Source organism: Eptatretus burgeri, chromosome 2 (genome assembly GCF_056783735.1).
Source record: "Eptatretus burgeri isolate ZD-2024b chromosome 2, Ebu_testis_v1, whole genome shotgun sequence".
In the NCBI taxonomy this organism is placed as follows: Eukaryota; Metazoa; Chordata; class Myxini; order Myxiniformes; family Myxinidae; genus Eptatretus; species Eptatretus burgeri.
This window is the reverse complement of record NC_140962.1, coordinates 111,446,458-111,470,384: the sequence shown is the minus strand read 5'-3', so window position 1 is coordinate 111,470,384 and position 23,927 is coordinate 111,446,458. Positions and strand designations below refer to the sequence as shown.

Below are 23,927 nucleotides of genomic sequence, written 5' to 3'. Positions count from 1 at the left end.
TATATACAGCACACTACTTTAGTGGTGATGAAAACATTATATACAGGACGATACTTTAGTGGTGATGAAAACATTATATACAGTACGCTACTTTAGTGGTTATGAAAACATTATATACAGTACCCTACTTTAGTGGTTATGAAAACATTATATACAGTACAATACTTTAGTGGTGATGAAAACATTATATACAGTACGCTACTTTAGTGGTGATGAAAACATTATATACAGTACGCTACGTTAGTGGTTATGAAAACATTATATACAGTACGCTACGTTAGTGGTTAGGAAAACATTATATACAGTACGCTACGTTAGTGGTTATGAAAACATTAAATACAGTACGCTACTTTAGTGGTGAAGAAAATATTATATACAGTACACTACTTTAGTGGTTATGAAAACATTATATACAGTACGCTACTTTAGTGGTGATGAAAACATTATATACAGGACGATACTTTAGTGGTGATGAAAACATGAAATACAGTACGCTACTTTAGTGGTTATGAAAACATTATATACAGTACGCTACTTTAGTGGTTATGAAAACATTATATACAGTACGATACTTTAGTGGTGATGAAAACATTATAGACAGTACGCTACTTTAGTGGTCATGAAAACATTATATACAGTACACTACTTTAGTGGTTATGAAAACATTACATTCAGTGTGCTACTTTGGTGGTTATGAAAACATTATATTGTTATGGTGGTGGAAATTCACAGAACACCATTCAGGCTCCTCAGAGATCAGTTATTTCGATAAGTACGTGTTTCAGGTTAGATTCCCCCACCGATGTGTAAAGGGATTTATTCGTGTGCTGGGTTGTGCATCTTTGAGTTAGCCGTTATACTTTTTCTATCTTTTATTTTAAGCAAACAACATCTCCTCAACAACAACTCTACAGCCACGCCACCTCCACCACAACGCCAACAACCACGCCACCTCCACCACAACGCCAACAACTCAACAACCACGCCATCCCCACCACAGTGCCATCAACATCGCGACACCATCACGCCTGCCTGAGCGACGGCGGAAAAATGCTGCAGATACGAACTCGCGTCACGACAGGAAGAACCACATTCCAGCCTCCGTGTGCAGTCAGCCGTTTCGCGGCTGATTTGCATAAACGGATCAAAACGGGCTTTGCCTTGGAAAAAGCCAGCCAATCGGAACGTCCGTGTGCAGACAGCCGTGAAACGGCTGATTTGCATAAACGGATCAAAATGGGCTCTGCCGTGGAAAAAGCCAGCCAATCAGAGCTGAAAGGGGCGGAGCCAGCCTGGGGTGAGGATTCAAAGGTGAAAGGGGGAAGCGCCGATTTCAGGTGGCGAAGCCTACAACGGCTTCACCCCTCCGGACTATAAAAAGGCACGTTGGGATGCCGAGAGAGTTGGTTGTGTGGTTCGTTGGACGCCCGTTGGAGATTTCATTGGAGTCGTCGGGAAGTCGGCAGTTGAGAGTCGGCCGCGCGCGCCAGGCCCTTGACTAACCAAGAAGAGGCCGATGCGTTGCACCAAGCCGGGAAAAAAAATGGAGAACGAAGAGCTCCACGAACCAAGAAGAAGAGGAAGATGCCTCCACTCGCAGCTCGAGCCGGACAACCGGCTCAAGTTCCTTCCAAAACAAAGCAGCAGCCGAAGCTCACTGAGCCAGCCGAAGCAAAAAGCTTCCGAAGGCCTCAAGCCAAGCAAGCCAAGCAAGACCCGACGGCTGAACGACTGCTCTCTCCGAAGCAAAAAGCTTACTCCTCTCACGGGACTCAGCACACGAACTCTGCACACGGGACTCAGAACGGGACTTCTTCACGAACTCTGCCACGGGACTCCCACGAACTCAGCCCTACCACGGGACTCCCACAAACTCAGCCCTACCACGGGACTCCCACAAACTCAGCCCTACCACGGGACTCCCACAAACTCAGCCCTACCACGGGACTCCCACGGGACTCAGCCCTACCACAGGACTCCCATATGAACAAAGAAAGGATCTCCCCTTTATCCTAACAACCCCCTCCCCCGCACCCGGCGTGACTCATGCCCTCGTGATCCACCCCCCCCCCCCGCTCAACCACGGGAGGGAGTTGTTGACGTCACGGGATGGCAGGGTTCTTCTTCCTCTTCGCAGAAGAGGGGGAGGGAGTCTCCATTGTTCGCTCCCTAACTATTAAATCGATCCGCAGCTCATCTAATCGATTTCAAAACATTTAAACAATGGAAGGTGAGCTATCTAAGGAACATGCACTTATCGACATAGCTGACTAAGGGAACCTGTATGTTGTGTGCAATTGAATTCCAAATTCGTAACAATATATTTACAGAATTACAGTGCAGCTCGTTCTCCTTGTTATTGTTATCCCTACGCTTATTGAAAAAAAAACGTGGGGATATTGTAATCGACTCCAACTGTCCTGTATCTGTCCGTCTGTCTGTCACATTCTCTTCTCCTGAACGATTGTGCAGAAATTCACCAAACTCGGTATTTATGATCACCACTTGGCACGAATGTGCAAAAGCAGTATCCTTTTTGGCACGTAAAAAAAACGCAATTAGATTGTGAAACTTTTCCATAAAAGATCAAAGGCCAGTGTTGTCAAATACCGAAAAATGCAATTAAAGACCCATTTTAAATGAAAATTTGCGTATGCAATCAATATGGATCGATTTTTTGGGGATTTGTCCCAAAGGATGGGGACTTGGGATCAAAACGGGAATAAAGTTTTCAACTCGAAATTTTGGGTAATTCCTGGTGGAACTTTTTGCCATCTTTCAAATTTGCTTTCTGTGGGAAGCATGGTGGATTTGCGATGACACGCCATCAATTTCACTCTAGTTTGAATTGATATCACTACCTTTATCAGGGTAGGGGGCAGTAGTTGGAATGTAAAGCCTGTATCTCACTGGGCTGTAACAGCTCACTACAAAATGCGAACGGGATTCTCCAAAATGTCTGGAAACGTTCGCGGTGGTTCTCAATTTCCTTGCGTGAGTCGCAGGACGTCGCTCTGGTGTCGCTGGAATTTTGAACATGTTCAAAAAATTTGTGCGACAAATTTTATCTCAAAATAGTCACAGTCATCACGGTTGTCTCGAACCCTTCTCAATTTAGTTTCCGTGAGTCAGAAGGTGCGACAAATGTGACATGCAATGTAATTGAGATAGATTCACAATAGTTCAATCGAGATATGACTATTAAAAAAAAAAAATTAAACTCATAGTCCATATTGTAAAACCAGCATTGTCTGTCCTCTTTCTCTCCTGTTCTGAGTAATGGCCTTCAATGCAAAGTTTTCACTTTCCCATCATTCCTTTCACCTTCCCATCATTCATAAATCACGTCACACATATTTTTACATAAATTAGGTCACACACAAAATATGATCACACCCACAAGCCCCTATCAAGGCAGATGAACAATAGCGTCACACACAATGTTTGTGGGTGCAACTTTGACAAGTAACAGAACACTTTGAACAATCAGGCTTGGTCAGCATTCTCCTCTAATCCCACCATCCTGTTCTGCCAGGGCACAGCTCTCACACCATTGTAGTACTCAGTCAGGTCCCTGGTCTGAGGACCTCTTACTCTTACTCATTTCCCAACTGACAATATGATTGCTGGAAGGGAAAGGCCTCATATTTATACATGGTCCCGATTTCTCAATTGTCACGCACAGTTGTCGTGCGACTGTTGCACGACATTTGGCGATGGTCGCACGATCGTCGTGTGACCGTCGCGCAACAGTTGCATGTGCTAAAAAAAAAATTCAGTTTTGTCACCTGAACATCACGCGAATGTCGTGCGACATGTATGCAAACTCCAGACGAAGTTCATCCCAAATTTCGCCGGGAGTTCGTGGGACATTCGTGCGATATGTAAGACATACACAAATGTGTTTTAGTACAAATTCAGTGCGATTCCAAGTGAAAATTATCACTGTTTTATCGCAATTTGGTGCCTCCAACTAGTCGCGAGCTGTCGCAGCCCAGTGAGATACAGGCTGAAGGTCTTAGCACAGTTTGTGTTTACATCGTTTATGCAAGAAAGGGTAGTTTAGTGCAGTTTGTATTAGCGTAGTCTGTGCAGGAAAGCAAGCCCAATGATCACGACATCACCAGTTATGTAGCCCTACACACAGATATGTTGAAAGATAAAAATTGAAATGTGTCAAGTCAAAACATTCATTCATTCATATCTATCTATCTATCTCTATATGTTTCTCTGTCTCTGTCTGTCACACAAACACCAAAGAGCGAGGCCTCACCAAACGTTGTTATACACCGCGGGAGGGATGGGTGCGAGGAAGGGGTTGAGAGAGACGGACACACAGAGACAGGTGGGGGTAGAGAATGATGTTATTTATAATGACCGAACACACGCACACACACACACACACACGCACACGCACACACAGCACCAGGATGAAAACAACTTGGAATTCAGCCTGCTGCTTTACTTTATCACTGAGGTGCTTCTTTCCACTGAGGGCAGGAATTTTGAAATGTTTTGGCACAGAATGGCCTATTATATCTCAAGGCACAATGGGGCATTGAAGATTCACCTGAGAATGCTACCGCAGTAGATGGTAACTGGCTTCACATCCCTTCCGCCGGTTGACATACTCATTAAATAATGTGCCAGCAATGCAAGAAGATGACAATTTACAGAGATAGACATCAAACCTCGACTAGACAACTTGGAGGTGAACATGCGATATCTGAGCTATCTCAGTAACCCAACATTCGGCTAATAACCAAGTAAAATCACATTGAGAAATGGGTTTCCAAAAACAACCCCAGTGGCCTGGACCATTAACAAATGGGCTGCTTATTAAATACTGTATTATATATGCAGTCACTCACAATGAATTGCAGATTCCTCTTTTTCAGTTCTGCTATCTTTTCCCATTTATTTTCATTAACATTTGAAAACCCTTTCCGATATGTTTTTATTCCCTTATCAGTGTCGCCAAACTGACACAATTATACATTTAATAGTGCCTTTGCTTTCAAATGCTCAAAACCCAACAGCAGGTTCCTGATAATAATAATAAAAACAAAAACACTGTTGATCCTTATTTGACAAATTCTTAGGATTATCTCAAGACATTAACAAAGATAGATGGTTTCCTGTCAAATAGACACAAGACTGATAGGGAATATCCTGAGACTTAGAGCACCGATCCAAAATAGATTTTTCTGTTTCAACTCTCAGTTCATTGAGGGAATTTTATGAAAATTAAAACATCATTTTCAACCTCCTTCACAGATATTTTTTTTTAATCTTGTATTTCCCACAAATCATCTGGTTCTGGTTCCCCTCTCTCACACTCAGGCGCATAGGACTGCCGAGGCAGTTTCAATGGCTATCCTGGTCGGGTCACCACTCCGACACAGAGTCAGGACAGGAATTTGGCCATGGTGCCAGCTATAACTCACCTACTCTTCACAAAGGACACCGTGGGATCTTTAGCGTCCATCAACTAACGCCGGCAGACGGGCCGCCCAGTTTAACGTCCATCCGAGGGACGGCACACACATTGATGAATCACCCACCCTGCCTGTGAAACAACAGTTTACAGCTGGGTCAGGATTCAAACCCAGGCTGGACAGCTTAGAGGCGAGTGTGTGCATACCTCTAAGCCATCCTGTCAGCCCACAAATCATCTGATACTCAATTATTTTTTTTTATGGACGAATCGGCCTCCTAACAATTGTGCCGTTTTTGATTCATGAGCTCAGCAAAATATTTCATCTGCACTTCCTGCTATTAATGGTCTGTGCGAGTCAGGATTACACGAGGTAGGTAACTGGTATTATCCCTATTCCCTCAAAATAGTAATAGAAGGTTGTAACAGTATCAAATGCAAGTCGTCAAGATGAGCAGGAAGGCGAATAAGGCGAGAGTGTGTGTGGTTTCATAAAGGAGTTTTGGTGCGAAGACACTCCAAATGAAGAGATGGTGCCGCTGTACCATCACAAACACCAGATAGAAAGTCAGGGGCAATGCACGGCACAGTGCAAGTGCTCGGCTGACAGCACCAATGCTGCTTGCCCTGGAACAACAAGCACACAACAGACATGTCAATATTATCTCTGGATGATGTTTACAAGTTGTTCAGGGCAACAAAGAGAATAGCTTGCCTTTGCATTATGCGTTCATGCTTTGGCTACATTTGCATTGTAAAATTTTCTGTTTGAGTGGTCCTGGCCACTTTTTAGCAAATGACAGGGGTACACGTTGAGTCAATTCTAGTTGCTCACTTTTGCCATGCTGAGGTGCAGTGATAACTGGTTATTTGTTCAGATTATTTGAAAACTTTAACTGCTTGGGAAAGAGCTGAAAGGAGATGAACAACCTCAGCAAGACTCTGGCATCTAATGCTATTGGCCTTTATGACCCCTTCCTCATACTCTTCAGAGGCTTACACAGGTGCAAGAAAACATGGGAATGATGATAATTGCAATATTTCATCATTGTGACAGAGTGCCTTTGGAAAAGAGTAAGTACTGCCACTATCAGTTTGACGTCAGCCAATATGGGATTGCAGACAATTCTTGACAAAAGCGAAGAACCGGTAGAACATAGGGGTATTGTGTACTCTTGGTGTTTGCATGAATAATCAGGAAGTCGCTGGACTTCCTTTTTAGGGATGGCACTGACCCTTCATAGGTTTAATACAACACAAATCCTCGAAAAAAAAATGTATCAAGATAAGCTTATAAACCTATAAGGTAATTTCCAGTCATCTGTGGAGGATTTCACATCTAATAACACAACACAGCATCACTGAGCTACAAAACGGACTCAAATTAGCCAATTTGTAATTCTTCTTCTTCTTCTTCTTCTTCTTCTTCTTATTGTTATTATTATTATTATTATCATTTTTTTATTTTATTATTATTTTCAGACAGCCTAACTCAAAATTGGTTTAAGCTCAGGACTTGGTTTAAACACAAATCTACTCATTTTACAGGGGGTCGGTCCATGACTACTCAAAATTTTCATAATTTGAAAGGATTCCATGAAAAGCATCACTCCGCAGAGGAATATGAAGGGAAACGAGGGGTAGGCTAGCTTTACTCTATGGTCATCTCAGAGAGGTTCAAGAAACAACCTCTTTCCATGGCGAATCATGTTAAATGATAGGTGGGTTCATGGGAGGTGGGACCATGCCCGTCAACCAGCCTGGTGGGGTGGGCCACAGTGACACAATTGCCCGAGGGCCAATCACACCTAAATGGGAGTGGTTAACGGTGTAATATATGCTGACAATATCTGCTGCTCTTCCTTCGCTCCAATCGGTTCTTCTGACCACGTCCTTATTAAAGTGGACATCTCTCTGGCTGTTATCAGAGAACCACCTCACCGCCGTCGAGTCTGGCATTTCACTCAAGCCGACTGGCAGGGTCTCCGAGCAGCCATCAAACTTACAGACTGGTCTCCTATCACTACTTTCTCAAACATCAACTCATCCTGGGAATTCTTTCAAAGAAACTTGCTCTCCCTCATGCACAGATTTATCCCCTCTCGTGTTCAGTTGTCCTACCCTTCCTCCCGCCCTTGGTTTACTGAAGCTTGTGGCGAGGCAGTTGTCCTGAAACAACTTGCCTTTGCCTCATGGAAAGCAAACCCAACTGAGGGCAATCTCAGTTCTTTCCACAAAGCTCGGAACAAGTGTGTATCTACCCTCAGGAGAGCCAGAAAACAACATCTTTCTCATCTCAAGTCTGAACTCTCAAACCTCTCTCCCTCCTCAAAATCCTGGTGGCGTTTAATCAAATCTGTTTCTGGTGTATGTTCCCCCTCCATCCCCTCCCTTACCTCAAATGGCCGCACTGCTGATTCCACACGTGATAAAGCTGAATGTCTAAACTCGGTGTTTGCAGCTAAATCTTGTGTCCTAAACCCATCACTATCTCTACCCACTTTACCCAGTCGCACCCAACTGTCCCTGGACTCTGTATCCTTTTCTCCTGACAAGGTGGAGAGCTTGCTTTCAAACCTCGAGTCAGATTCTGCAACCGGTCCAGACGGCATCAGCCCACGTGTCCTCAAAGCCTGCTCTTCTGCTCTTGCTCACCCTCTCTCTGTTCTATTCACCCTCTCATTTGCCCAAGGTCATCTGCCATCTGCTTGGAAATCTGCTAACATCACTGCCCTGCATAAAAAGGTGCAAAAACAGATCCCTGTAACTACAGACCAATCAGCCTTCTCCCAATCATCAGCAAGGTTATGGAATCCATCATCGCTTCAGACATCAAATCCTTCCTCTTCTCCAATGGCTTGATTTCCAATCATCAATTTGGTTTCAGACCAGGTCACTCTACCCTGGATATGCTGCTACTGCTCTCCCATCAATGGATGGAGGTCCTCAATGCCAGACAGGAAATCCGAGCCGTATCCCTGGACATATCACGTGCTTTTGACACAGTCTGGCACCCTGCCCTACTCAGCAAACTCTCTTCCCATGGTATTCAAGGCCATCTCCACTCATGGCTCGCAGACTTCCTCTCCTGTCGCAGTCAACGTGTGGCCCTAAATGGAGTTCTTTCATCCCCTCTTCCTGTGCAGGCTGGAGTTCCTCAAGGTAGCGTTCTGGGCCCTGTTCTTTTTCTGGTTTTCATCAATGATCTCTCGGACTCTCTGGAAAATCCTCTATTTCTCTTTGCCGATGACTCCACCCTCTGCCGTACCATCTGTCATCCCTCAGACCGGCAAGCAGCAGCTTCTTCGCTCACTGCAGATCTGGATAAAATCACAAACTGGTCCAACAAGTGGAACATGTCTTTCAATCCAGACAAATCTCACACTCTCACTATGTCTCTTCGAAAGGACCGTTTACAAACCCCCCCATCCACTTTCTCAACAATCCTCTGGAAGAAGTCTTTTCTTTCAAGCTTCTGGGTCTCACTATCTGCCATGACCTTTCCTGGGAAAGTCACATTTCCAACCTTGCCTCAAAAGCCAGTCGCCGACTGGGAATCCTCCGTCGTGCAAAGTCCTTCCTCGGCCCTCTTGAGCTCCTGACCACTTACAAAGCTTTTGTCCGTAGCCTGATGGAGTACTGCTCTCCCCTCTGGGCTGGTGCTCCTGCCTCCCACCTTTCTCGACTTCACGCTGTCGAAACCAGGGCTTTTAAGATCATTGGCATCTCCCGCAATGAAGCTGAGTCTTTGGGCCTCTCACTCAATCACCGCAGGTTGGTCGGTGGTCTTTCTGTCTTCTACCGACTCCTCTCCAGCCTTGCCCCCCTGCTCTCTCTGCGATTTGTCCCAACCACATTTCCACAGGGCGCTCAAGGTCCGCCAACAACCCCCTTCTGGTAAAACTACCAAAATCACGAATCACTGCTCATCTTCACTCTTTCATTCCTCTTTTTCCCGCCTTTGGAATAAACTTCCTCACTCTATTCTTTCCCATTCTTCCCTCCAGGCTTTCAAAACAGCTGTTCACCACCACCTCTTATCTTCCCCCATCCAAATCCTCGATCTTTTCTACCCCCGATAATCCACCCAAGCCCACTTCCTTCAATTCTCCTGCTTTCCTTCCTGAAAGTCCCTGTAATGTCCATCTTCTCCTCGCCATGTTCCCCGTCCCATCCCCATCCCTCTCCCTTCCACAGTTCACCTGTGTCTGTTCCCCAATGTTTTGTCCCTTCCACTCCCGCCCCTCTTGTCTCATGCCTCCTTGCTGTGAGTTGTGTGTTAGCTCTCATACGAGCCTCGACCAAGGTATACAAAAAAAAAAAAAAAAAATATTATGTCGAGTCTGACAGTAGCAACTACAGAAAACCTCTTTTAAAGACAGGTGTGGTTAATGGTGGTATATTACCTACAGTCTAACAACCATTGTTGCCAGACATATGAGGATTTAATCGTATAAATATGATAATTATTGCAGGTGTGACGGCACATGTGCAGAGTGTTGGAACTTTCTTCCATCCGTAAAGCTTGCAGGCAAGGCACACAGCCGTGCAGTTTGTCGTGGACTTGTCATCATTGAAGTGCGAGTCATTATATAAAGTCGGTGATTAAAAATGTAAACACGTTTTTGTTTTTTTTGAAAGTATGGAAACAAGTAGTAACGAGAACGGCACTCTTCGACATCATGACGCCTCCGCCCACATTATTACATCATCATAATACTTGTCTCAAGCTTGATTTAAATCCCTTCAGCTGTTTGAAGTACCACATTTTTACTTGACATGACCACAAACCTCTGGATGCCGAAATCTAATCAGTTTATCTTTACATCATGAAACATACTTGTATCAAGTTTGGTAAAAATCCAATTACTACTTCACTAGTTAGCACGGCAACAAAATTTTTATCTAACATGACCTCTGACGTTTGACCTATTCCTCCAAAATCAAATCGGTTTATCTTTGTCTTCGCATCATGATACATACTTGAACGAAGTTTGACTTGGATCCCTTCAGCCTTTCTTTAGTTATCGCGGTTACGAAAACCTTTTTTTTTTTTACAGACGGACGGACAACCTGAAAACATGATGGCTCTCGGGACTTCGGCAGCAGAGGCATAAAAAACATTTTTTAATGCAAAAGGATGTAGGGATGATATGCTAAAAATAATGTAAACAAGGTAGGGATGGTCACAATAAATTATCATGTGAAACCATCCCCACAACTTTCTTTGAATAATGGTTGTGCCTGCAAATTACAAAATACGTGTCTCAATTTGGTTAGCTGAATCGTGTGAGTGTGTGTGTGTGTTTTTAATTTAAAAAACAGACTGTTATCAGCAAAGTATGGTGTCATCATTAAACTACAGAACAAGGTGGAAAGACAACGAAACATTTTGGTTGCCAAGGTTCTGAAGAGACGAAACCGGCAATGTAGAAATCACCTTCAGCAAAGATGTTTTGCAAAGGCCAAGTGTAACTCGATCAAAATGGATTGAAAGAGGACGGCGTTATTAGTGTATGAAGCTGCCATGTCACAAATATAAAAACCCACTTGATATTGAATACCTGGTATGGAGCGGTACCAAACGGATTTCCTTCATCAGAGCCATGGCCCAAATAATTGGGCCAGAGTAAGTGCAGAAAGCAGTTAGAATAACAGCAAGAGGACCAGAATGTGAAGACATTCCAGTGTACCCTGCGGCCACATCGACAGTGGCCAGCCCATTAGAATTACCCTGCAACAGATAATATTAATTGCATTCAATGGTTTTCACATTGGTTAGTTTAAAAATATGGTTAAAAGTAGCGTTTATTATATACAGTAAATATGGAAAACATCACCATATAAAGCTTAAAGTACATCGTCTATCTCCACATGGACCCACATGGAAACTCTCCAAAATACAAGCACACATTTTCTTGAAGAGTAATGTACTCTTGTTCAAACAACTCCGTTTGTTCCTTTCTTTTTCCTGGTGAACCTTTGCCATTTTTCGGTTATTTCTCCGAAATATGGTCATAGAGTGGGTCCCGGTGTCCGGCCGTCCATAAGTCTGTCAACATTCGACTAAACTATCTCCTCACAAACTTCCCCCACCAATATGGACCAAATTTGGTACGATGCATCAAGATTGGTGTTTTATTCAAAATTTTTATTTGAATTTTATTCTCAAAAACCGCCAGACAGATCCTGCCAAAATTGACCACAAGGCATCAGGACCATGTCCTAACCTTAAGTTGTGCTCCTCATGGCCGTATCTTCCCCAGAAAGGGAGTCACCGCCTCCCTCCCCAAATCCCTCATTTTTACTAAAACATCTCCACAACTACCTGAGCGATACAGACCAAATTTGGTACAATGAATTAGGACAGTAAGGTCTCATGGGGTTGTGCTCCTCATCCAGATGCACCCACTGAAAGGGCATAAAAGTTGTGCTCCCCATGAGCATACCACTTCAGGAAGGGGGCCATGGCTCCTTCGCCCTAATCCCTCATTTTCATAATCCCTCATAACCATCAGTCCCTCACGGGGCTACTCTTGTATTCAAAATCTACACTCATTGGAAAGCGAAATGTAATGCACAACGAAGCAAAGCATTGACAATGGGGCAACAGGTGGAAGCACCAAGGAATGAAATGAATGAACAGGGAAAGAGGAGAAAGAGGAGGAGTGGGAAATTCAGTAACCCACAAGTAAGAAAGTTGTTGGGGGGGTGGGTCGAAGATATGGATGGAGGGTAGGGATGGGGGAGTGGTGACATGGGATAGTGTTCAGTGCGCTGCAAACTTGTAGTGCTAGAAGGTGGGTGTGGTGGAATTGAACCACCCCCAGAAGGCAATTCCACAAACGGGACAAAAGAGGAACAAAGCAGTAAAAGTGGGAAGTAAGCCTGGATTTTGGTAGTTTAACGAGGTTGGGGTGAATGGTATAAAATGTGCATCCAGGAGGAGCTGGGGAGGATGAGGGCTAAGAGAGCCAAGGAAGCAAGACCAGAGGATAGGCAGAAAAAAGAACCCCCCCCAAAAAAACAGGCCACCAACCTATCTGCAATGTGAGAACAAAGTCTTGTGCTTCTGCCTCATTGTGGGATGTGCTATTAATATTGATCCTACAGAATCCAGGAAAGACGGATGTGACGCTGAGGTGTAAGCTCAGCGGGGGAAACAATACTCCAATGAGATGGAGACAAATTGGCTCTTGTCGGCTGTGAGTAGTTTGATTTTTCATGGAATGACTTGGAATTATGGAGGGTGCAAAGTCTGCACCTGGATTTGGAGTCCCGCTTTACTTTATGGTCATCTCAGAGAGGTTAAGGCTAATGGCAAATGGCAAAGCCTAGAAGTTCAAGAAATAACCCTTTCCATGGCTAATCATGTTAAAATATAGGTGGGTTCATTTGAGGATTCCTCAGGAGTAATAGATGGTGCCTGCAATATTTACCAAGATTAAAAGATGTGTTCCACTCGTTAGACCGGCATCGAATCAAATATAAATCAGAAAACAGTGACACAGCTGCTTTCTGCTTGTTGGTATGATGAGGTTCTGCATGGCATAATACGGGGTCACCTGCCTTAAGGAAGACGGAGTGTCCAGAGCATTAGAGGAGGAGTCGCCTTTGTTTATGAGGAACAAGAATAGGAGAGGAAACAGCAACACATTTATTGTTTGAGTGGAGGAATTCAGAAAGCCGGGGATGAAGGCCATCTTGTATGCCGCAGGCAGTGAGCTTGGTGAGCAGAGCAGGACAGCAGACAGTTTCACATGTCTGAGATATGATCAGGGAAATGGTTCTGACCTCTTGCTTGAGATCTATTTCCATTAACCAGTGCTGAGATAGAAGCAGTGGCATGTCCATACTTGAGTGACCTTGATGGAATCCACACTGATGATGTTGGAACAGACTGTTGAAAAGAGGAAATACGATGTCGATAACAATGGTGGATTACATGATCTTGCTTGTAATTGGAAATTAAATTCCTGGTTTGAGGTTCAGAGGATCTGTTTTTTCACCCTTCTTCTCAATGAGACTGGTGTTATCTGGTTTCCAGATACAAGCAGACAACCAAAGGTGAAGGATGGGCTGCAAGAGAGTAAAAAGAGGAGAAGCATGAGCAGCGGAGCACGATTTGAGAACACGGGCAGCGATTAAATCTGCACCCATTGCTGATGCAAAGTCGAGGCTGTGCCGAACTTCCTCTCCATTCTCAGGTGAGAAAGGCAAAGTCCAGGAGGCAGTAGATATGAGGGAATAAGATGGGGACAGAGCAGGATGGGTTGGCTGCACGAGATTTGAAGGTTAGTACTAAGTTGAGACATTCTGCCTTGTCTCGAGTAGAGTTTACAGTGCGGCCGTTTGAGGTGAGTGAGGGGATGAAGGGCAATCATAAACCAGAGATGGACATGAAAATTCGTACAATGACTTGGAGGAATGAGACTGGATGCAAAGACAAATGCCTTTTGAGAAATGAGACTAATGGCCTCAACCCACACTCACTGCTAACCAGAAGTTATCATGGAGCTGAAAAGAAAAAAAAACGTGCACTCATGAAGAAACCGCAACTGGAAGTCCCAGTATTTCTTGAGAACCAAAAGTTCACAATTATTATTTTATTTATTCTTGCGTATTTAATCATCTATGGCTGACAGGATGGCCTAAAAAGTATGCACACTCACTTCTAAGCTGTCTATCCTGGGATTGAATTGTGACCCAGCTCAAAATTGACATCCCACTCGATCCCAGCATTTCACAGACTGGCATATACATCAATGTGTATGCCATCCCTCGGATGGACGTTAAACCGGACGTCCCATCTGCCGGCATTATTAGGTGGATGTTAAAGATCCCACGGTCTACTTAGTGAAGAGTAGGTAAGCTATTGCCGGCACCATGGGCAAATTCCAAATTCCTGCCATAACTACTGCTAGTAAAGGAATGGCAAACCAACAAGCATGAGCGTTGGCCAAGAAAATGCTTCGGCAGAACCAACGCTCTGTAACAAAGACTATTGTACATCAGATCAGATTTAATTATGGTACATCAGATCGGTCATGTTGAAAGGTGAACTTCCATCCCAATTTCAGCTTTTTTGCAGAGGGCAGCAGGTTTTATCTCTAGGATTTTCTGAAATTTGCTCCATCCATTTTCCCTTCTATCCTGACAAGTGCCCCAGTCCCTGCCGTTGAGAAACATCCCCATAACATAATGCTGCCACCACCATGCTTCACAGTAGGGATGGTGTTCTTTGGGTGATGTGCTCTGTTGGGTTTGTGCCAAATGGAACGTTTTGCATTGAAGCCAAAAAGTTCCATCTTGATTTCGTCAGACCACAAAACTCTTTGCCACATGGCTTCAGAATCTCCGGAGTGTTTTTTTGCACACCTCAAATGGGACTCAAGGTGGGCTTTTTTAGCCGCATCACGTTGCGAACGCTGGCTCTAAGAGAGCTCCGCGTTGTTCTTCTTCTTGTTCTTGTTCTTCTTCTTCTGGTGAAGACAAAACCTTTATAACGCGGCTCTTGGACACATTTGTCCTTGTTGAGTAATGGCTTCCTTCTTGCTACCCTACCACACAGGCCAGACTTGTGGAGTGCTTGGGATATTGTTGTTAAATGCACACAGTGACCAGTCATTGCCCTAAAGACATGTAGCTCTTTCAAAGTTACCACTGGCTTCTTGGTGGCCTCACTGATCAGTCTCCTCCTTACTTGGTCATCCAGTTTGGAGGGACAGCCTGATCAAGGCAGGGTCTTGGTGGTACCATGCATATGCCTTCCACGTCTTAATGATTGTCTTGACTGTGCTCCAAGGGATATTCAAGGCCTTTGAAATATTTTTATACCCATCCCCTGATCTGTGCCTTTCCACACCTTTATCCCAGAGGTCTTTCAAAAGCTCCTTGGTGCTCATGGTTGAGTCTTCGCTGTGAAATGCATTATCCAGCAGAGGAAACCTACAGGAACAACAGATTTTATTCTGATATAATCACAATCACAACAATTTAACACAGGTACAGGCCAAGTGACTTGGTGTGTAATTTTGAAGGTGAATTGTTACACCTGAGCTAATTACCTCCACCACTGAAAGGTGAAGGAAGTTATGTTTTCATCCCTCTTTGTCTATTTGTCTGTGTGCAGGATATCTCAAAAAGTTGTGGACGGATCCGGATGAAATCTTGTGGACAGGTTGGATGTGTGACAACAACAAACTGATTAGATTTTGGTGAAGATCCAGATCTTGATCCCACTACTGGAATTTTTTAAGTGATTCTTCACCATTGAGAGATGGGGCAAAACCAATATGTAGCACGATGTCTCAAAAAGTTGTGGAAGGATTCGGATGACACTTGGTGGACAGTTTGGATGTATGACAAGGAAGAACTAATTCGATTTTGGTGAAGATCCGAATCCGACTACAATAATTTTTTAAGTGATTCTTCCCTGTTGAGAGATATGGCTAAAAATGATATATAGTACGATATCTCAAAAAGTTGTGGATTGATTCGGACAAAAATTGGTCGACAGGTTCAATGTGTGACGAGGAAGAATTGATTCGATTTTGGTGAAGATCCAGATCCTGATCTGACTACTAGAATTTTTAAAGTGATTCTTTACCATTGAGAGATAGGGGCCAAAAGGATGTAGTACTGTTTTGCATGATATTTCAAAAATGTATTGGGCCCGATATGTTCTCATGGATCAGGCATTACGTGGCGGGGGTATGCACTCCACTGAGTGCCCTTCTAGTTTACAATTGCTGTTATACTCGTAAGGGGTTTGGACGCTTATCCAACCAAGATATTCTAGTTTTGTATTTTTAATTAATTTTCTGAAATTTGTTTTTCACTTGGAAATTGTGGGTTACGAAGTGTAAATTAAGGTGGAAAGGTCTCATTTAAGGCAATTTAATTATAGACTACAAGGCAGCAAAAGGTGAAAAATTTGAAAGGGCGTGTAGACTTTATATAGGCATTGTATGAACATATTTTATAAGACTTCACTTACTATTTGCATGAGGCACCTGCGGAAAGAAAACACTCCCATCATTAATTGTATGTTTCAGATATCAAAACATTGCTAATTTACATTTCTCAATCCTTTTCTACCTGCTGGATGAAGTTATGCCTGGTGTTGGCTTAATGGTTAGGGAGGTGGGCTTGGGATCCAAGGATCCTGAGTTCAAATCCCACTTGACTGTTGAATGAATACTAGGTGTGGTTGACTCTACCTGTCATACTTCCGAGGTCGGCAAAATGAGTGCCAGCTTGCTGGTATATTGTGTCAGAGTGGCGATCTGTCCAGGATTATGCCTACTCGCCAAGGAAACTGCTTAGGCAGCACCAATGCTCTGCACAGAGTATGGTCCCGATGGATGGATGAAGTTGCTCTTTTCGCAGGAAATATGTGTGCGAGTGTCACTTTTCCTCAATCGCTGAAGCCAAAAGAAGCTTCTATAATTAGCAGAAATCTGCTGTAACAATGGAAAAGGGTACTTTTTTCAGAAGCGCCATATTTTTCCAAGCTGGCTGTTTTTCCCTGGGTGTTATAGTCCAAAAAGATTCACTATCTTTCAAACGAACAACAGCAGTATGTTTTACCATCACCAATTAAGACCGGTTTGAACACCCCCTGGCCTGTGGCCAGGTGTGTCGCTTCCTTCTCCCATTCTGGGATGTTACAAGATCTGGCTTCATCTTCGAGTACTCATGCACAATCAGATTAGATCTTCATTATTATAATAACTTCCACAGCATCTCATACAAGGCAACATACTTCTCCTGCTCGTCCTGAACAACAGATTTATGTCAGCGATGGTATTTCGAGGCCATTCCACTGAAAGGTCACAGTTACTTAAACAAAGGACACAGGCACAAGACACAAGCTTAATTATTTTTTCATAGGAAAGTACAACTCCACATGTAAAATCATAAAACACACCACACTCCATAATACTACATCCCTTATCTCAAAATATTAGTCTCTGGTGAATAAATCTTGCTGAAGATACTACGAGTTGTCAGATCGTACCTGATGGAAGAAAGCAGCTTGTCCCAGCCAGTAGTAAATTATGGCCAGTTCAAATGGAGACAGGCAGACAAAAGGCCAGACCCAACTGCTAAGCACATGCTGTAGGCCCAGCCACATTGCAAGCACGGGTAGATTATGCGGCCGAAGGAGCAAGGACAGCAGGAGTGTTAAGGCAGCCGATATTCCATGGCATCCCATTTGCCCCTCTTTCTTCTGATATATCTTGGCCAAATGTCTTGTTTTTGCTTCTGACACATCTTTTTGCTCAAAGCCTGATTGAGGGTGAGAGTTAATTCTCTCTTTCACAGATATGGCCTCTCTTTGCGAGCATTCATCGTGTTGCCATCTTGCATACAATCCGTGAATACTTTCGGTATTCTTATGTGGTGGTAAACTTGCTTGATCCCCCAGTCGATTCTTTGGACACAATGTTATTTTTCCTGCCAATACTGTCGGCTGATCATCTTCCGACGATGAAGATCCAAGGCAGGTGCCAAGTAATGAATGAATGCCTGACATGGCAAGAAGCAAGAAGACACAGATGTATGCAAGACGTGCCTCCCTCACACCCCTGTCACACAAATAATATGTGCCAATCATTGATGCAAAACTTTTACAAACTTCATCAATGAAGAAACTCCTATAATAATTAATTTAAGAAGTCATACATTGCGCGCACATCATTCACTGCATTTTAAAACATCTTTAAAAAAAAAAAAACACACACACACAAAACACTGGCAGCACTTAAACAAACAAAATAATTTACCCAATACTTGTACTGCAAGAGAACTTTTTCAAAATAATACCATTCCAATTTATAAATACCTTTTGTTATTGGACACATAGTGTGTACTTACTCAGAGCTAAGTATGGAACTGAGCATTGCTGGTTGGGTCAGGGTCCCACTGGCACACCGGTAAGCCCAAACACCAACCAGGCCGAAGGCTAGCAAAAAGCGGCCAAAAAATGAAAATGTCGGCCCACCCACCAGCCAGAAGAGGCCAATAAGAGAAACAGCTGACACTGCAGTCAGAGCAGATTCATTTCCGGGGCTATGAAGAAACATGAAGAATCAATGATGTTAGAAATGCTAAAATAGGTCAGAAGTGGGACTTTTCACAACAGAAAGCAAGTCTTTGTGTGGACTAAATTCAGTCGATCTACATTGGTGTGAAAATAAGCACAAGTATTTTCCAAACCAAATGTTGACAGAGGAAAGCTAACAGCCATTTGCAAAACGTTTCATGCATGAGCACTTGTACAAAGCAAGAGGTAGAACCCTGGATTGAGAATATAATTTTATGACAAGGATGGCTGTCTGTTCGTTGTTACGCTGATTGGCTGTGTGAGGCTCGGTGCAATGTCATCGACTCCTGGCAAGATTGAACAATGTATCGTATCGGCTTATTAAAAACTATCCGGAATCCGATTCTATATTTGACGATCAAAGCTCATGGCCTAAATAATTATGTAGAAATCTGGAGTTAAATCGGATAAACAACTTCAGAAAAAGCAATTTCTTTCCAACCAGATATAATTAAATAATATGCTCACGTGAGGTGAGTTTAAATGGCTCCAAAATGCAGTTTTGTTTTTTTTCACTCTTTTAAGGGTAATTATTGCACGTCTGATTATATTTTACACATGTCCAGGGACACCAGTCACGATCTTTTTGGATTCAGATTCCACTTTAATGTTAGGTTCATTTTTAACGTATACATACAACATGGAAGCACAGTTTGTTTAATATCAGTGCGTAAAGATATGACCTCTGACAGGATGACCTCGAGGAACCCACACTCACCTCTAAGCTGTCTCGCCTGGGTTTGAATATTGACCCAGCAATAAAATTTCATCCTGGTGTTTCACAGGCAGGGTAATCATCAATGTGTGCGTCATTCCTATACATTAAACTGGGTGTCCTGTCTTCCGACATGAGTCAGTGGACATTAAGAGCCCCACTGTGTCCTTCACGAAGAGTGGGCGAGTTATCACCGGCACTGTGGCCAAATTACAAATTCCTGGCCGAACTACTTTTGGAAAGTCAATGACAAACCACACAGTCTGAGTAGGGGAGAGAGAGAGAAGACAGAGAGAGAGAGAGAGAGGAAGGGGATAAGAAGGATTGTGATGTGGAGAGGAAGAAGTTTCCTTCTGTTTCAATCCTGTGCACCCCATTTCTCCCGACCCCATTGTTTGTCCAATTCTCCCTCTATTTTGTCCTTCAACTGCACTGTTGGTGTCCCACCAAACCCAAGCTACTGTTCCTTTTGTCCTGTTGCATCTTGATCCATTTCATGTTCTAGCTCTTCCATGAGCCTTGATTATGCATCCAAAAAAGTCACAGGTTGGCAACCATTGTACAGGCTTCATGAGCCGAATGGTCTCTTTCTATGTTGAAGCTCCTTGGAAGGGAAGCCATCGATTATGTATTGTGAACCATGGTGGCTGTCTGTTGTCTGTCTCCTGAAAACAGCGGCCACTTCTCGCGCTGCATTGACAAGCTCAACATTCACTTTTGAAATGATGAGAGAACAAATGATGTACACACATACATATTATATATACAGGGGGCTGCAAAAGTAGGTATACAGTAAGGATTACACCAGTATTATAATAGTGGTGCTGGGATTCATTTAATTCATTAAAATCATTAAAATTATTGATATGTTATTATTGATATGCTTGTATAATCAATAAAATACGTTTTGTGCGCGCGTTTTGTTTTTCATTACTGTATACCTACTTTTGCAGCTCCCTGTATGTATATATATATGTATATATATATATATATATATATATATATATATATATATATGATATATATATGATATATATATGATATATATATGATATATATATGATATATATATGATATATATATGATATATATATGATATATATATATATGATATATATATATATATATATATATGTTATATATATGATATATATATATATATATTGTTGTGGTTACCAGATTCGCAAACCACCATTCAGGTCCCTTAGGTGAGGTATCTCGGTAAGTGCATGTGTAGTTAGGCCCAAACCCGTTGTCTAGTGGGAATACATGTCATTTATACGTGCTGCGACTCTTCAGGATAGCCGTTTTTCTTTTACTATCTTTATTTTGGACCAACCGCCATGATCACAACCACAACATCAACCACCGACCACAACCACCGCTTCACCACAACCGCCACGACCTTCACGCACACCTCACAACCGTAGCATCGCCACCGTTCTTGCCCCGCTGTGGGTACCGGTGTTGGACTCATGCAGAACGCGCGTCGAACAGCGTGTACAAAATCACGGATTTTCTGCTTCAAAAACGGATCAAAAACGACACACGCCCACTTTTTGCCGTCCAATCGGTGAGCGAGGGGCGATTTGGCCCCGCCTCCAGAACGATCGATATATGCAAATTTGTGGATCAAAAAGCCTTCACGCCCACTTTTTCTCGGGCCAATGGGGAGCGAGGTGAAAGGTCAAAGGGAGGGGGTCAAAGGCGAAGTTACGGGGGGATAAAAGGACGGTGTTCGTCAGTCAGAAGGAGTCAGCAGAACGAGGTCGGAGAGTCAAGAAGAGGAGAGTCGGAAGCAGAGGGTCAAGACTTCGCGGGCGGTGGAGCTGCTCGTCGTGTGCGTTGGAGTCGGAACGGAGGGGACGGAGCTGTGGAAAGGCGGCGACACCAGACGAGGGGGTGCTCGCGTCGTGCAGGAAGCTGCACCCGAGGGAGGCCGACAGCGCGACCTGGCCGAGGTGGAGACGCTCGTCGCACATAATAAAGATCCTCTATACCCCGAGCATCAGCAACCCCCTCCTGTTTCCCCCCGCGCTGAGATAGTGCGACCAAGGGGGCCCCGTTCCCACCCCCTGCCAGGCACTGTCCACGAGGCTCGCGGGTTGCGGGGCCATCGCCGCTCCGCGTCTCATCACCAGACGGGTAGGCCCGACCCGGTCTCGGCCTCAGGCCTGCCCCATTCTTGGGGGATTTCTTTTCCTTGGTTTTGGGTATGTGTTGTCGGCGCCGTCTGTGAAGTAGAATTGTATAAGTGTTGCCGTGTGCTCGGTAGTCGGTATTAGCTCTGCACTGTTTTCACTTTTATATTTGCTTTTTGTGTAAATGGAATTGTGTTTTCTTTTTTTTGTGTGCATTTGGTGGAATTGTATTTGTGTGCTTCCCGTGTGCCGCGAATAAATGTGCTTTATTGTTGAACTGTTTCCCGCTTCGCTTCGTCTTTTTTCCTCCATTGAATCCCCATCTTGCTTCACGTAAAGGGTTGGTAGTGGGCTGAATACGCCCGATAATTAATCGAACCGTCGAGGTCGACGATAACACCGCTCGGTTATTCTGATAGTACGGAACGGGTCGCTTAAGTGGCCCGTGTCCGAAGTCGACCTGCGGCGAGGTGCGATCGCCCGGTCTACCCTCCGCGTGGGTACTTAGGTAGTTCGAATTTGGCGAGCAACCCTATCCCACGTGGGGGCTGATTGGCTCGATCGCGGTGAGACCGAAAGGTCCACCCGTGACTGGTTCCCGGCGTTAGTCCGAGAGGGTCACGACTGGATTGTCCGTCCGGTGGGCGACGTGCCGCGATTCGAGTTACGTGGCCGTCGCACGCCGGCGGGCGCGAAGACCGCAACACTGGTGTCAGGAGTGGGATACAAATTCATCGCCCTCCTCGCGGCACTGGTATCGGAGAACAGGAAAACGGGCTCTCCTGTCTCCGGCTAAATTCACGGGAATCGGTCCAGGGGTGAGAGAAGCGACCCCCGATTCCCTCCAAATTACGAGCGAGTTAAATTAACCCTTCACGAGAAGCAAGATGGCGTCTCAAGGCGAGCGGGTGCCGGGTGGATTAGGTATGTGTAATAGTAATGTAGAATCCATGGCTCAGGACGAGATCACCGTGCAAGAGAAACCCGTACCAGAAGGTTGGGAAAGGCATCGATGCAGTTCATCTGGTCGGTTTTTTTATTATAACCCCACCGCTAAATGTAGTCAGTGGGAGTGGCCAGGGCAGGTGACAATACAGCACGTTATGGAACTCGTGCAGAGCATAAATGACAAACTGGATTACAGGAATGCCGAAATGAAAGAAAGGAACAACGAAATGAAGAGAAATACGCAACAAATGGAAAATAAAAAAATGGATGGAAACGCACTCAAGCGAAAAACCAAATGAAAGAAATGCGGGGTGAGATGCAGAGCATGGGCATAGGCCTGCAGGCAGGCATTATGGCAATGGCGAGGAGCGAAACGCGGACCACGGGCGAGAAAATGGCGCTGCCACGTGCTGGGACGAACGAGCTGGGGGAGTGCAATGCTGTCAGGCCCGCGGTCGGGGCGGGCGAGAAAATAATTCGGGAGACGTGTAAGACGAGACACGAGGTAAAGAAGGTATTAGAAAAATTAAAAGAAAGCCAGGAGGAGACAGAGGAGGGATTGAAGGTCGAAACGGTGGAGTGTGAGAAAAGACTTCCAAGACATGAAGAGAGTTGATAAGCTGGGACTGGAGGGAAAAACGGAGACAGAGGAACTGGGAAGACGGGGTAGAAAACCACAAGGGCAAGCCGGAAGAACAGTTCGAAGCCAAAGCAAAGTCTGAGTGTGTGCGGAGATGAGAAAGGAATTGGAAAAGAAAGTTTCTGAGTTACAGAAACACCAAAACAAAGAGAGGGAACTACAAAACGAACTGAGAGTGTTAAAAGAGGAAAGGAAGAGAACGGAAAATGAAACTTTAAGAAACCACACTGTACAGATCGAACAGCTGGAAGCGAAGGCCAGACTAAAGAATGAGGAACAAGAAAGAGTAATGAAGGAAGAACGAATGAGACAGGAGAAAGAAATCAGTCAGTTGAAAGAAATGACGAGATTGCAGAAGGAGGAACAAGAAAGACAGTGGAATAGAAAACTGAAAGAGTATGAATTTGAAACTGAACGACAAAAGGAAAAAAATAGGTTTGAATACGAGGAGAAAGTAAAGGAGCAAGGAATGAAGCAGGAAGGAGAAATCAGGAGATTGAAGGACACAACGAGATTGGAGAGGGAAGAACGAGAGGAACAATGGAATAGAAAACAAAAAGAACATGAATTTGAGGTTGACCAATTGAAGAAAAGCTGAGGCTGGAGTACGAGATAGACAAAGAACAGCGAATGAAACACAAACAGGAGATTAACCAAATGAAGAAAACCATGAAACTGGAGAAGGAAGGACAGGAGAGGAAACGAGGAAGAGTAATGAGACAGCAGCAAATGAAACACAAAAAGGAGATTAACCAAATGAAGCAAACCATGAAACTGGAGAAGGAAGGACAGGAGAGGAAACGAGGAAGAGTCGTGAGAGAACAGCGAATGAAACACAGGAAGGAAATGAGCCAATTGAAAGAAACGATGAGATTGGAAAACAAAAAGCAGGAGGAACAGTGGGAAAGAAAACAACAACTCTATGAGTGTGAAAT

General features: G+C 44.1%; 1 protein-coding gene across 7 annotated transcripts in view; it reads right to left on the bottom strand.

Moving 5' to 3' along the window:
* Window positions 1-5,202: 5,202 nt before the first annotated feature.
* Window positions 5,203-23,927, bottom strand: part of PIGG (phosphatidylinositol glycan anchor biosynthesis class G (EMM blood group)) — an 84,216-nt gene continuing 65,491 nt past the window's right edge. For 6 of the 7 annotated variants that reach the window (XM_085870731.1, XM_085870730.1, XM_085870736.1 and 3 more), the window contains 4 exons: window positions 18,320-18,514; window positions 17,460-18,030; window positions 11,002-11,171; window positions 5,203-6,064 (listed from right to left, as the gene is read on the bottom strand). In XM_085870731.1, coding sequence (XP_085726857.1) covers window positions 5,869-6,064; window positions 11,002-11,171; window positions 17,460-18,030; window positions 18,320-18,514 — 1,132 coding nt within the window. In that variant the 3' untranslated portion in view covers window positions 5,203-5,868. Of the gene's footprint in view, window positions 6,065-11,001; window positions 11,172-15,302; window positions 15,386-17,459; window positions 18,031-18,319; window positions 18,515-23,927 lie in introns of those variants that run through there. The other variant, XR_015055370.1, reaches the window with a different exon arrangement.